Source organism: Vulpes lagopus, chromosome 1 (assembly GCF_018345385.1).
Source record: "Vulpes lagopus strain Blue_001 chromosome 1, ASM1834538v1, whole genome shotgun sequence".
NCBI classification, from domain to species: Eukaryota; Metazoa; Chordata; class Mammalia; order Carnivora; family Canidae; genus Vulpes; species Vulpes lagopus.
In genome coordinates, this window is record NC_054824.1 from 81205061 (window position 1) to 81220096 (window position 15036).

General features: G+C 40.4%; 1 protein-coding gene across 1 annotated transcript; it reads left to right on the forward strand.

Annotated features, from left to right (window-relative positions):
* The first annotated feature begins 6731 nt into the window (after positions 1–6731).
* On the forward strand, positions 6732–14671 carry LOC121473399 (cytochrome c oxidase copper chaperone). Its single transcript, XM_041725743.1, has 3 exons — positions 6732–6921; positions 8892–8980; positions 14533–14671. The coding sequence occupies exons 1-2, from the start codon at positions 6815–6817 to the stop codon at positions 8974–8976; spliced, it is 192 nt and encodes a 63-aa protein (XP_041581677.1). The 5' UTR covers positions 6732–6814; the 3' UTR covers positions 8977–8980; positions 14533–14671.
* Positions 14672–15036: the final 365 nt, after the last annotated feature.

Consider the following 15036-nt stretch of genomic DNA (forward strand, 5'->3'; position numbering starts at 1 on the left):
TCTATAACCTACATCTACGGTGTTATCTCAATTTTCTATACCTAAATTCTTAGATATTTCTTTCTCTTTTCTTCTTGTTGATTTCCTAGACACAAAAGTTTAGTAGCACATTAAATATAGATCAATGATTAATTTAAAAATAAGAAATATTCACATATTGAATAATTTGCATTTAGACAAATTAAATGGGATAGTAGATAGAGCACAGACCTTAGAGGGAGATGTTGAGCCTCAGGCCTGCCACTTACGAGTTATGTGACTGAACAAATCATGTCCATCTCTCGGTGTTCTCATCTATAATGTAAATAATAAGCTCGACTACTGTGAGGATCAAATGATGGTTCACAAACTCATCATGTATGGAAGACATCGTAGCTGAAGATTATGCTGCCATTTTAACTACTTATACATTTTTTTTTTAAGATTTTATTTATTTATTCATGAGAGACAGAGGGGCAGAGATACAGGCAGGGGGAGCAGGCTCCATGCAGGGAGCCGGACATAGGACTCAGTCCCGGGTCTCTAGGATCAGGCGTGGGGCCGAAGGCGGCGCTAAACCACTGAGCCACCGGGGCTGCCCCTGCTTATACATTCTAAGTGAGCACGTCTTAAAAATCTGACTTCTTGGGATCCCTGGGTGGGTTTGGCGCCTGCCTTTGGCCCAGAGTGCGATCCTGGGGACCCAGGATCGAATCCCACGTCGGGCTCCTGCTGCATGGAGCCTGCTTCTCCCTCTGCCTGTGTCTCTGCCTCTCTCTCTCTGTGTGTGACTATCATAAATAAATAAATAAATAAATAAATAAATAAATAAATAAATAAATAAAATTTTTAAAAAATATGACTTCTCTATTAAGAATTATCAGTGCCAATATGAGTGTTATTGGACAGTACTAGAGGCAAAAATCGTTTAGACCTTTTCTTGGGAAGCCTGGGTGGCTCAGCAATTGGGCCCCTTGCCTTCGGCCCAGGGTGTGATCCTGGAGTCCTGCGATCAAGTCCCATGTTGGGCTCCCTGCATGGAGCCTGCTTCTCCCTCTGCATGTGTGTCTCTGCCTCTCTCTCTCTCTCGTGAATAAATAAAATCTTTAAAAAATTTTGTCTCGCTACTTATTTAAGATAAGAGATCTTTCTATGGGAAAAAATACTTCAAGATTCTTTGTAGCAACAGGGCAAAATAAAGCTTTCTTTGGAATAATTTGTCTGGATGAAACTTCATGCGGTGTCTATTGCATGCTAATTACTGTTAGGGCACCAAAATGAGTATAAGATCACAGCATGTCATCTACAGATTCACAATATGTCTTTATGACAAAATGATTATTTTTTACTTAAAAGCAAGAACATGGCTTAAGCTCTTAGGATAAAACTTACTTTATTCCACACCAGCTAAAAGAGTTGTGAAAGAGGACATCAAAATCATTAAATTCAATTACTACTCCATGAAGCAGTGTTTTCCAGATTGCATTTAGTGGGATGCAACCAGTATAGTTTTGTTTTTCTTTTTTTTTTTTTTTTTTAATTTTTTATTTATTTATGATAGGCACACAATGAGAGAGAGAGGCAGAGACACAGGCAGAGGGAGAAGCAGGCTTCATGCACCAGGAGCCCAACGTGGGATTCGATCCCACGTCTCCAGGATCGCGCCCTGGGCCAAAGGCAGGCGCCAAACCGCTGCGCCACCCAGGGATCCCTAGTTTTGTTTTTCAAGCACAGAAAATTGACTTATTTATCCGGCTCTGTGCATGACACATTGTCATCATTGGTCTCTGCAAGGTCATTTTATTCATTTGCATTTATCCCCATTCTCTTCCCAGACTTAACTTCCTTCTTAAACAACCATTCTGTTTAAAGCAAGTCATTTTATACATATGTGTTTTTATGGGTATTTTCAGGTTTTGTACCCCTTCTTTAAATTTTTGTAAATGGTATTGGGGTATGTATTTATTCTCTCTTACTTTTTTTTTCATACCCACACTCTTTTAAAAAAAATGTTCATGTTTGGGTATGCTGTCAATTTCTTCTAGTGTGTTGGGATCCCTGGGTGGCGCAGCGGTTTGGCGCCTGCCTTTGGCCCAGGGCGCGATCCTGGAGCCCCGGGATCGAATCCCACGTCGGGCTCCCGGTGTGTTGAGCCTGCTTCTCCCTCTGCCTGTGTCTCTGCCTCTCTCTCTCTCTCTCTGTGACTATCATAAATAAATAAAAATTAAAAAAAAAAAATTTCTTCTAGTGTGTCCCCAGTACAATACACTTCCCTATCCACCCCGCAGGGATGAATGCCCACATTGCCTCTAATTCTCTGCCACATAAACATGCTGTGACAATTATCCCCATGTATGTTCCCTTATGGACTTCCTGGGAAGTTCTCTGGAATACACATCCAGAGACAGAATTGTTGAGTCACAGACTATGCAACTATTCTTAAATTAACTGGATACTGCCTAACTGCCTTCCAAAACACACATTCCCAACAGTAACCTGCTTTCTCACAGGTACTTGGCATTATTCAGCTTTCTAATTTGTCAGTCTAATGGGTATAAAGTGATATTTCACTGTTGTTTTCTTTTCCATTTCTACAATTAATACACTTTCGGAAGAGCTCTTTTTATGAATGTTGGCCTCAAGTTTTCTATTTATTCTACATATTCTCTTGCCTTTAGTAAGTATGCAAACAAAAACAAGTTGAACGTTTCTGCTTCTATATACTGTCTGTTTATATCTCTTTTCCATATCTGTTGGGGTTGGTCTTCTCTTACCATTACTTTCTGTAAGTTCCTTAAATATTCTAGACATCAATCCCTTGTTGGATTTAGATGTTTCAAATATCTTTGACCAATTCATCATCTGTGTGTTAACTTTGTCTATAGTTTCTATTAAAAGATAAACTGAGGCATATTAAAAATTTTAAGAGTTTATCTGAACAAAAATTGTTACAAATTGAGCAGCAGAAATGGTTAGGAACACTCACTCCACTGACAGGAGCTCAGAGAGAGGCCTCTACAGAGAAAAGGCAGAAGAAAGGATATTATTGATTGGCCACAGCTTAAAACCTTAGTTGGCTGTTTGTGAATGGTTGTCCTTAGCATTTTGATTTTGTAACCTTGAGGTATTTGTAGGCTTAACTTTCAGTTTGCTTAATGTACATCACTGCACCATTAGTGCCACATCAGTCTAATAGCTTCTTTGTTTAGTATGTCCTACAGAAAACGGCAAGCCTTTATTTTAATGTAATTAACTTCATTTTTTTTTAACTTATGATGAAAGAAACTCTCTAAAAGGCCTTATATACAAGAGAAGCCACTTTAGATTTCTTTCTAAGTTAGCATGACTGTACATAAACTTTGTTCAAACCAAAAGCTTGATATATGGTCTGCCACACATGCAATGCACACGTGCTTTGTGAACGAGTAGCCTAAAGGAAAACCCATCTTGTCCCTGAGTTATCAATCAATGTTTCTGTTCCCTGCATTCCTTTACAGTAAAACTCATGATTCCTGCCTATATGCTAATCTATAATCTTTTGAGCTTTTACAAGATGTGAAAAAGATACAACTGTAAAAACTTTTCATTCTCCAGAGTACTTTCCTCCCTGTGAAGAGTGTTTCCTGAGCACTGTCCACTGTCCTAATGTGGGCTCAGATAAAACTGTCTCTCTTTACTATTAGATTCTAAATGGTTTGTTCAATTTGTGTTGATACTCACAATTTGTGATTTTGAAATGTTGCCAAATAGGTTGTACTCCACTCCTCAGTATAAAGATAACCTCTACCAACTTTACATTAATGTATTTTGGAATCCTCAGTAACAGAAACATGCTATACAAGTTGGGATGATTGTTTAAAATTTTATCTGTAAGTAATCTCTATACCCTATGTGTGGCTCGAACTCATGACCCCGAGATTAAGAGTTGAACCCTCCACTGACTGAGCCAGCCCAGTACCCCTAGAGTTAGGATGATTATTTTAATAAGAAAAAAAGATAAGCTCTTCTACTATCACGACCTTCTATTAATTTCTTAGTTTGACCTTTCATATGTAGACCTTTAATGCATCCATAGATGCATTTTTTAAAAATTTTATTTATGTGAGAGTGAGCAAGTGAGACAGTAGGAGTGGGATGGGCAGAGAAAGAAGCAGACTCCCCACTGAGCAGGGAGTCCAACATCAGGCTCCATCGGGGGACTCCAGGATCATGACCTGAGCCAAAAGCACCCCTTGACCAACTGAGCCACCCAGGGGCCCCCAGAGACCCACCTTCTGATGTGGTGTTCAATTTTCTTCCATTTGTTTTCTTTTCCCCATTGATTTATTCAGCTACGTTTATTGTACATTACTTTTCCAAACGATGTTGATGTTGGCAGTCCAACATACACTGTTTGAATAGCAATATATTAAACAACAGTAGTGAATATCTAGTCGAAAAAACTGATAATGGTGGATAAGGGTGATTTTAGGAAAACATAAGGACAATATGTTGTACTATGAAACGTACAATCCATAATGAAGTAAAAAACATGCTCATTAAGTTTTTAGTTGACAAAATGGAGATCGTTTTTGTAATTTGGAAAATACACAGAAATTCTTTTTCTTTCTTTTTTCTTTTTTCCTAGGCAAAGAACTTTATTAACCTTGTTTCAAACTTTATTCCCAGGCTTCTTCAGCTTAATTAGCTGCAAAGAATGAATTGTGTATAAGCAAAAACTGAAAGAGCTGCAGTGTCCAAGGGGCTTGGGCTTAAAAATATTAAAAGATCTAGATTTTTATCAGATCCATGAACAAAATTTTAAAAAGCAGTCATAAGAAAAAAAAAAAGCAGTCCTAATATGAAAGAGCAGGTCTCAGTAACTTCTTCAAGTTTTATCTTTTTCAGAAGTTGACTCCATGCAGTTTGCTTCATTCTTAGAAGCTTCATCAAAATTCTCCACAAGATCTGGAACTTCATCCTCCTCCTCCTCCTCCTCCTCCCCTCCGGTGGCAAGTGGTGCTTCTCCATCCACAGATTTGTTCGGGCAGAGCTTCAGCCAGTCTTCTTAAACTAGTCAGACTGTCTGCACCAAACTGATTTTTTTTTTTTAAATTTTTTATTTATGATAGTCACAGAGAGAGAGAGGCAGAGACACAGGCAGAGGGAGAAGCAGGCTCCATGCACCGGGAGCCCGATGTGGGATTCGATCCCGGGTCTCCAGGATCGCGCCCTGGGCCAAAGGCAGGCGCCAAACCGCTGCGCCACCCAGGAATCACTGGGTGACATTTCCGTCAGCTGCTTGGTCTCCACATGACCTATAATGGTCCAAGTGTTTGCTGACAGGGATGCCTGAACTGCAGGGTGGTTCAAGTGGATCACTGTTCCTTGGTTTATGAACATACTCACTTCTTCAACAACAGAGATATTGTTTACCCCTAACTTCTTTAAGGAGAACTGAAGTTTTGTTTTGTTTTGTTTTGTTTTTTTTAATCATCTGCTGCGGCTCTTCTGTGAACCACCTTCTTCTCTGGGCAAGCAGTTCCTTTCCCACCAATGCGCACCTGCGCTTGCAGTTTGGCGAGTTTCTCCTGGCTCACGATGGTTTCTTTCCTCTTGTTGGAGCGGAAATGGGACCACGCGGGGAGGGGGTGGGGCTGGCGCTCAGGGGGTCTCGGGCAGACCAGCCGAGACCAGGTGCACAAACCGAGAAATCATTTCTATACAGCGCCAGTTTACAGCCATACCTACGGATTCCCCGAACCAAATCTCTAGCATACAGAAACGAACCTTGATTAGGGGATACTGATAAGTTTGATTACCCAAAATATCAATCACTAGGCAGCTCTCTGACGCCTTGAAGCCCTGCTTTAAAATAATAAGTTCAAAAAAATAAAAAATAAAAAAATAAAAAAATAAGCTCAATCCCTTTCTCCCAACAATTCTCTGCAGGAAAACAAAACAAAACAAAACAAACCACAACAACCCTCCACAACTGCAAATAGTAGGCACCCGTTTACTTATGTACCTAATGGAATTCGAGACGTGCCAAGGAAATAGTCACTTTTCAACTTCATTAACTGGTCTCTGTGCCCTACGAGTGAGAACAAGTCATAGTGAAATCAAATCACTTAGAAAGGGCGCTAGGAACAATTTTTCGCGAAGAATTAAAGTGTAGGGCAGCCCGGGTGGCTCAGCGGGTTGGCGGCTGCCTTGGGCCCAGGGCGTGACCCTGGAGACCCGGGGTCGAGTCCCACGTCGGGCTCCCTGCGTGGAGCCTGCTTCTCCCTCCGCCTGTGTCTCTCATGAATAAATAAAATCTTTTTTTTTTTTTTTTAATTAAGGTGCATGGAGAACGGCAGGCGCGTTTTCCCCTCTCACCGGTGGGTCGCACAGTTCAAATGTCTTTGCTCATCAAGTTTAACTGAATCAGAAAATGGGAGGAGCGGGCCGACCTTCCGACAGCAGGAAACACGCGGAACCGATCCGCGACTCGGCGGGGAACCGGCTTTCGTCAGCGGTTCCTCCTGGTGGGCGTGGACAAGTCATCTCACCCTCTCGGGCTTCGGTTTCCCACCGCTGGGCGGAGATACCTGCCGGTCGCCGCCTTTCCAGCCGCCCCCGGGGCGCCTCACAACCTGCCCTTTCACCCCGCGCCTCTCTGCGCCTGCGCCGAAGAAGCGCCCGCACTTCATTGCCTCTGTTAGCTTCCTCTGCGCAGGCGCCAAGTTTCCCCCCCTCCGTCTCCAGCGGGGGAGGGGCGGGACTTCCGGAAGTGACGGCGAGCGAATCGGCGTGCGCCGGGACTGGAACCGCGTAAGGTGGCGGTGCTCGTTGCTGCCTCTAGGCCTCAAAGATGCCGGGCCTGGCGGCCGCAAGCCCTGCCCCATCTGACGCACAGGAGAAGAAGCCGCTGAAGCCCTGCTGCGCCTGCCCGGAGACCAAGAAGGCGCGCGATGCGTGGTCAGTGCGCAAGCGGGAGGGGGCGGCGGGCAGGTGCCTCCGTACCCCGCTCGGCCTCGGGCTCGTAGCGGACCCGGTTCGCTGTGCTGCGCCCCTGGGAGTTGTAGGGCCCCGTGGGCTGTGGGCCGGCTGTCCCCGTAGCCCAGCCGGGGGACGTGGACGAAGCGAGCTCGCTTCACCCGTTCAGCTTTTCTGCAAAAGGTCTTTGAGCATCTGTTTCGCGTCAAGTGCTGCCCTTCGGTCTCCTAAATACGTAGAAATAGATGAAAGATGAGATTTGACTTAAAAAGGAGCTTAAAATTAATGGAAGCCTATACTAATGATTGCTGTTACCACGCGGTGCGGGCTAGGAGAGAAGACTTGGCAAGATCGAAGAGTAAAAGTTTTCTGGTAAAATTTTAGCACAGCGGGACGTGTCTTAAAAGTTACGTGTCTTAAAAGTACTGAAGAGTCCCCCTTTGCCTCTCCTCCTCCATCATCTTTGGAGAGATGAATGAAAAAAAATCATCTGTGGAGCAGGGTGACACCGTGTTGAGAATAGTACATCTAAATTACCAATTACCATCGACCCACGGAAGGTTTCGTTTCTTTTCATTTGATACCGCCTCCGTTGTGGAACAAATCTCATTCGGGGGAATGGGCAGAAAATGTGGATGCACACCTCTCCCTCCAGCCCCTTTTTTATCCTCACACCAAAAAAAAAAAAAAAAAATCAAAAGTGGCATAGTACGGTTAAGTTGTAAGGAGCTTAGTGCTTTTTCGCAAATATACCGCGAAAGAATCGAAAGGCGACAGTCTGATGCAGAAATGGCTTTCCTAGTTAACAGTAAGTGCTTATTGAATCTTAAAAATTTGAGCCCGGAGTCATGACTGAGAGCCTGAGATGCAGAGTCAAGGTTTGATTTGAATCCTTGGTCCACCAGCTTTGTGACCTTGAGCAAATCACTTAAGGTACCTCCGTCCTGTGTCTGTAAAATGGGGCTAATAAAAGTGTCCGCCTCTAGGATTACTGTATAGGTCAATGATACAAACCACACGAGGGCCTCGCCAGCTGTTCTCTTCACAGGGGGCTCAATCCCCAGCATCCCTTCATTTGCAGGCAGCCCTTGAGCTATTGAAGGATGTATGGTCAGTCTTTATTTTATTTTATTATTTTATTTTTTTTTATTTATTTTATTTTATTGATTGATGTATGGTCTTTAAAGAAGGAAAATCTATCCTTCCAATTGTTTTCGTGTTAGTTGCCTCAGACCACTATGCGCAAATATCTATAGTCAGTAGTCAGTGTTTTTCTTATAATTAAATTCGGCTTAACTTCATCTTTACTAAAATTGCCTTTTCAGGCCCTAGAAGTCAAGCTGTATGGTCCTAGTTTTTTACTTTGTGCATCCTACAAATAGAAAGGTCTTTGATCATCATGAGGGAGGCTCATTAGGCTGCTGTTGGCTGGCAGATCTTGATGTTTATGTGGTTGGGTGTATTTTGATTAGAAGGAGATTTATTTGGGTCTATTTGAATGTAGGGCAGAATGAAAAATGTAATTCTTTTATAATAGGCAAATTGAAGGTAAATGTTCAGATGGTTTATTTCATTAGAGAACTATGTATGTTCCTTGGATATAAGCTAGAGGCAAAATTTGATAGGCATAATTATTTCTTCTAATTAGATTCTCCCTAAAAGCTAGTTGTCTGTGGAATATCTTCATGGGCACAGAAATATTACAAGAGCCAATAAAAACAAAGCCATTCGGTGTAATAGCGTTTTTTTTTAAAGCTCCAGCTACTGTTGGCAAATCAAACTCCAATAAAAAGATAAATACGAAAATGAAGAAATAAAAAAAAAATAAAGTTTCAGCTACATTCCATCAGACCCATGTTCTGTCTCACCCCCCATCACTATCATGCTGCTTGTTTACTAGTAATGTACTTAATGCCTACTTTGTTAGATAACAAGTACATTTTGTTTTATAGCATCATTGAGAAAGGAGAGGAGCACTGTGGACACCTAATTGAGGCTCACAAGGAGTGCATGAGAGCCCTGGGATTTAAGATATGAAATGGTGAGCGTGATACTTTCCGATTGGGAAGATAATACATAAGCTTATTGCTTCAAATTTGTGCTTTGCAGATTTAGCAGTCATTGGGCAAGCTTCCATTCAAAGTGTAGTTCACCTGGTTAAGATGCTCAAGTCTCACTTAAAAATAATTTTCAGTTTCTAATGTAGGGACTAAATGATGCTAATAAGTTGAGAGGCATTCAGTGGATTTGGGGAGGGAGAATTTATCTTTTAAAACAGGGTTTGATAAAAGCCTTTAGAGTTACGTTAGAGTCAGAAGAGATAATAATTTAAGAAGCTCAGAATGTTCAGTTGTCTGACTTAAAGGAACTAAAAAGAAAATAATCTTCTTGTCTCTGATGTGGGTCTTTATTTTTATTTTTTTAAGGATTTTGTTTCTTTGACAGGACAAGCAGGGAGAATGGGAGAGGGAGAAGCAGACTCCTCACTGAGCAGGGAGCCAGATGTAGGGCTCCATCCCAGGACCCCAGGATCATGAGCCAAAGGCAGATGCTTAACCAACTGAACCACCCAGGTGCCCTGTTGTGGGTCTTTAGTAGGAGCTTTTAAATAGGGAGTAGGCAATACATGGAAGCATTGCTTTCTGCAAAAGAAAAAGGAATTCTCACTATTTCTTTTGTACTAGGCTTCTAATAATACTACAACCTCAGACCCCTTTTTTTTTTTTTTTAAGAACTTTGAACCTAAATTTAAAAATTTTTTTTTTTAATTTTTATTTATTTATGATAGTCACAGAGAGAGAGAGAGAGAGGCAGAGACACAGGCAGAGGGAGAAGCAGGCTCCATGCACCGGGAGCCTGATGTGGGATTCGATCCCGGGTCTCCAGGATCGCGCCCTGGGCCAAAGACAAGCGCCAAACCGCTGCGCCACCCAGGGATCCCTGAACCTAAATTTTAATGCTGAAAGGGACCTTAAATTATACAGTCCCACAAATAAATGATCTTTTGTTTGGAAGCTCTTTCTTTAGATAGCACCTGAATTCCCTCCCGCACTTCATTCAGGTCTCTGTTCAAAAGTCAACTTACGGGGCACCTGAGTGGCTCAATCGGTTAAGTGTCTGCCTTCGGCTTAGGTCATTATCCTGGGGTCCTGAGATTGAGCCTCTCATGGGGCTCCCAGCTCAGTGAGGAATCTGCTTCTCCTTCTCCTCTGCCCCTCCCCATCTTGTGCTTTCTCTCTCTCTCTCTCACATAAATAAATAAAAAAAAATTTAAAGTCTCATTGGAAAAGCTTTGGCTCAACACTCCATCTGAAATAGCATCCCTTCTCCATCACACTATCGCAGTACTGTCTGATAGAATTTTCTGTGATGGTGAAAATGTTCTGTACCTTCACTCTCCACTCTGGTAGCCACTAGCCATATGTGATTATTGAGCCCCTGAAACATGGCTAGTAAAACTGAAGAAGTGAATTTTTAGTTTTCTTTATTTTAATTTGAATAGCCACAAACGGCTAGTGGCTACACTATCCCTAACATCACTGCTTGCATATTAGATATTTATTTATTATCTGCATTGCTTTACTCCAAGTAGAATGTAAACTCTGAGAAAGTAAGAATTTTTGCTTTACTCACTGTCATATCCCTATAACCATGCCTGGCACATAGTAGGTGCTCAACAGAGAGTTGTTAATTAAATGAATAAATAAATAAATGAGGAACTAAGGCCTGTAGGTATGGAATAGCTCCCAAAGTGAGTTAGCAAGATCAGAACTGGAGCCTCTGTCTCCAGGCAGACTTATTTGCTTTTTGCCCACCCCTCCCACCGCCCAACATCCACACCACACCACCACTTTTAACTTAATAATAGCTGAGAGATAATGCCAAAGTCACATACCAATATAACAGCAATGGAAAGTCTGGCTTCTTTCCCTTTCACCTCTCTCCTGCCTCTTTAGAATTTCACATATGGCTAGTCTTCTTTGAGCTGTAAAAAAAGGACAGATAAGGAACCTGTTCCAAGCTGATAAGAAATACCACTATGTAGTGGAAAATAGTCTAGGCTGAAAGCCCTGAGACTTAATTTTGGTTCTCTGGACCTCTAGCTTAGCATGTATTCTACTTCAGCTACATTTAACATTCAAGACACTAATCCTCTCTGGATTTCATTTTTTTTTAATTTATAAAAAGAGAACCATAATACATTTTGTGATTTTATATATGGTATGGTATATCTACTCTGTGTGTACATGACATACTTAAGTGGCTTTATTTATAAAGATTTTTTAAAAAATGTATTTATTCATGAGAGACAGAGAGAGGCAGAGACATAGAGGGAGAAGCAGCCTCCTCACAGGGAGCCCGATGTGGGACTCCATCCCCAGACCTGGGATGACACCCTGAGCCAAAGGCAGATGTTCAACCGCTGAGACACCCAGGCGTGCCTCTTAAGTGGCTTTCTTTAAATCCTATGGTGAATCATTTTGTAAAATAAGTAAGTTTGGGTGTATGTGTGTGGAGGGGGGTGTTCTTTAAAAGTGTGAGTTTACTTATTATTTTTAAAGACCTAAAATCTTAACATTTATACACAGTTTCCTTGTTCATAATCTAACTTTCTTCCTAGGTTGTTGTGTAAACTTTTTGCTAATGCCAAGCCTGTCCTGATAAAAAGGGTGATTTGGGGGCACCTGGGTAGCTCAGTCAGTTAAGTGTCAGCCTTTGGCTCAGGTCATCATCCCAGGGTCCTAGGGTCCAGCCCTGCATTGGGCTCCCTCCCCACTTGGTTCAAAGAGTCTGTTTCTTGCTCTACCCCATAGCCCCTGCTTGTGCTCACACACACACTCTCTCTCAAGTAAAATAAATAAAATCTTTTTTAAAAAATTAAAAGGGTGATTTTTAAGGGTGTTACAACTGTTGTTGTACTTAGCATGAATTCACAAGGACTCAAAGATGTCCTAGTTGTCTTTATATTATTGGGACAAAGAATGAGAGTGATTCCTATATACTTGATTTGTGTGTAGGAGAAAATGCAAGAGCTTTGGACTTACAAGACCTGGTGTTTAACTGTGTGGTCTTCATCAAGTCCTTAACTTTCTGAACCTTAGTTTTACTTCACAGAGTCATTGTGATGATTAAATGACAGGTGTATGAATAGGATTTGTAAACTATCAGATAGAAACCAGAACGGAATAGCCCATATCTTGGGAATTGTGGATAGCAGACATTCAGTTGAGGTCTATTGAATATATGACCTAATTATGTATTATTGAACCCTGGTTATGAGGAGAACAGTCTGAATCCACATACGGCCTTCTTAGAATTCAAATGTCATGTTTTCGTTTTTGGCATGATAGTCCTTTGGAAAAGGAACAGGTGTTTGGATCTCCTTTGGTCCCAGGTGTCCTGTTTCCCCAACTCCCATTGGGAAATGGACAAACAGTGAAGTAAAAATAAAAAGACGGTGAAGTTAAAAAAAAAAAAAAAAAAGACTTACTCAAGCTAAGAATGACTAGCTAGTGGAATTAACACTAAGAGTGTAGGTCTTTTATGTTCTCTCTTTTTTTTTTTTTATGTTCTCTAAAACACACTTTAGACTTCATTCCTTGCACTTAATGAGATCTTATTGCCAACATACTCATTTTTAGGAATGCACATAGTTTTGATCTTCAATCCTAAAACCTTATTATGAATGCAAATTAAAGACCTATTGTTGAAATGTGTTGGTACATATAACTCAGTAACCAGCTTATTGGCTGTAAAACCCAGTACTACTGTCTACATTGTTATAAGATAAACCTAAGTTGGTATCTCTTAGACTTAGACCACATTTTTCTGAGGATAGCTTTAAAGGAAACCTAGTTTTGACACCTAGATCTTCCCAGTAATGATCACAAAAGTTATTTAATTCAAAAACATTTGTAGATTTTAATGCTATATCCTAAGTAAGATAGGTCTTTTGTACCTTGAATTTAGTAGCCTAAAAGTAGGCTACATTCAACCAGACGTGTACCTTGTAATCACCTAAGGACTGTTTTCCAAAATTCACATGCCCAGGGCCTTGATCTGTTCCTGTTGACTCAGAAACTCCTAGATAATTTTCACATGTAACCTTCTTTAAGAACCACTGGGTTAAGCTGAAGAAGTAGCTAGGGTATTGCTAAATATAAACTGTCTAAATATTTAATGGTAGCAAAGGCAGAAACTTGAAAATACTCCTAAGGAAAAATAAGTTTGTGATGGTGGTGATGTTTGACACTTTCTTCTATCTTAAGATTCTTACTGAAAGAAACTAGAGGAACTGAGAACCTGCTTAAAAATGTAAAGAGGAAATGGTAGCTAGTATCTTGCTGACTTCAGGAGTCAGAAGGAACCCTGAGAACTCAGTTTGGGGGCTAAAATCATTGAAGGAAAATGAAAGGACTAGCACTGAGTAGGGGAGATACTCAGTAGTTACTGTTTAACAGAACATAATAGTTGGTTAAAATGTGCTGATTTCACACACATACACAACTGATTATGTATGAAAATATCCCAAGAAAATCCAGAAAAGGTGTTTTTTCTTGCTATTCAAACTTTTATTCATTCAATAGATAGTTATTGTTGAATACCCTAGAAAATGCCAGCATGAGAAAGACAGGGTCTCTTTTGTCGAGGACTTTCTACCCAGATATATAACCAAGAGGTTTACACCCAGAGGCTTTCGGGATAGCCCCTCCTGATACATAGTTAGTGGTAAGAGAGGCAGCAGTGCTATGGATTGCTATCTCTTACAGTGTTGAGTGGCTCCTTTTTTGCTTATCTTTCCTGCTCAATCCTTTCCTTAAGTATATTCTTCCTTTGAGCCTTTTAGAAAAGAGAGTTTAGATGTTTGTATTATTGATGAGGCTTACCTTTTCTAAACCACACGCAGGGAATAATAGCTAGATGAAGGAAGAAGCACTTGCTTTGGGTTTGAAGAGTTGTCTAACCCAGATTATTTAACTGTTTTAAGCATTGTTCTCTGTCTTCTGGAATAGGGGCTGGGGGTAGGGGTGGGTGAGAACAACGTGGATAGAAGCCTGATACTGATTGACTTAGACCAGCAAACCTATCCTCCACTGTTTTCCTTTTCTGATTTCTAAATAGATTTCAAAAGGGTTACCCATATTTTGCTCTGGGGATAAAGTGAGTAACTTTCCACAGGAAGTGCCTTGTATACAGAGCTGACCTTCTGCCTTCTACTTCATGGGTCTTTGCCAAACATACTTGAATCAGCAAGGATTCAAGTCTCTTATCTTGACTATCTGTAAAAATAAACTGCCCTAGTCTTTTGGGGAAGATATTTTTTAGTAAATAAATATAGAGTTTTTAACAAAGACTTCTAAAGATTAAAAAATGTACTGGATTGAATAGTTTCAGTGATTTTTTTTAGTTAGACAAAATTAGAATTTAAAACTGTAGAGTTTTTTAATTCTAAACTGTGGTTTAGAATAATTGTGGTAGTTAGTTAATAGTAGGTGGATGAGGCATTCATTTCTAGTGGTCTTAATTCCCTAATTCCATAGCTGTAGCACGATGTTTGAAATCTAATTTTCTAATATAAATTTTTTTTTGTAGGTGGTTTACTCTGTAAATGAATAATCCTTGAAGAATGAAGAAGATTGAATAGTTTTGAGAATTCTTTGAGGAACTTTGATAAATGGAAAAAGTATTTATAATTTATTAAAAAAATAAAGGAAAATACACTGGTCAGAAATCTTCAGGTGTGTTTTCTTTTTGTGTTCCATACATCCCTACATGGCACTTACTTGTTTTCCTTAAAGGATATGGTATTTTTTTAAAAAACTCATAATATTAATTCCTTCTGTTCTTGTGTCATTCTGGGAACTCTAGATATGTGTTGTAAGGAGAAAGTAAATACTAATCTCATTTAGTGAAATCTCCAAAATGAAGGGCATAGAAGTAAGGAAATACCCTTTACCAATTCAGAATGAGTATGGTAGCCATACCATCTCATTCAATGTTTTGTTTTTCATTTTTAACTTACTTAAAGGCAAGAGGTAGACAAGCCTTCAGTCTTCATGCTTTATATCATTATTGTTATTCTTGGCTAGTTCTCTC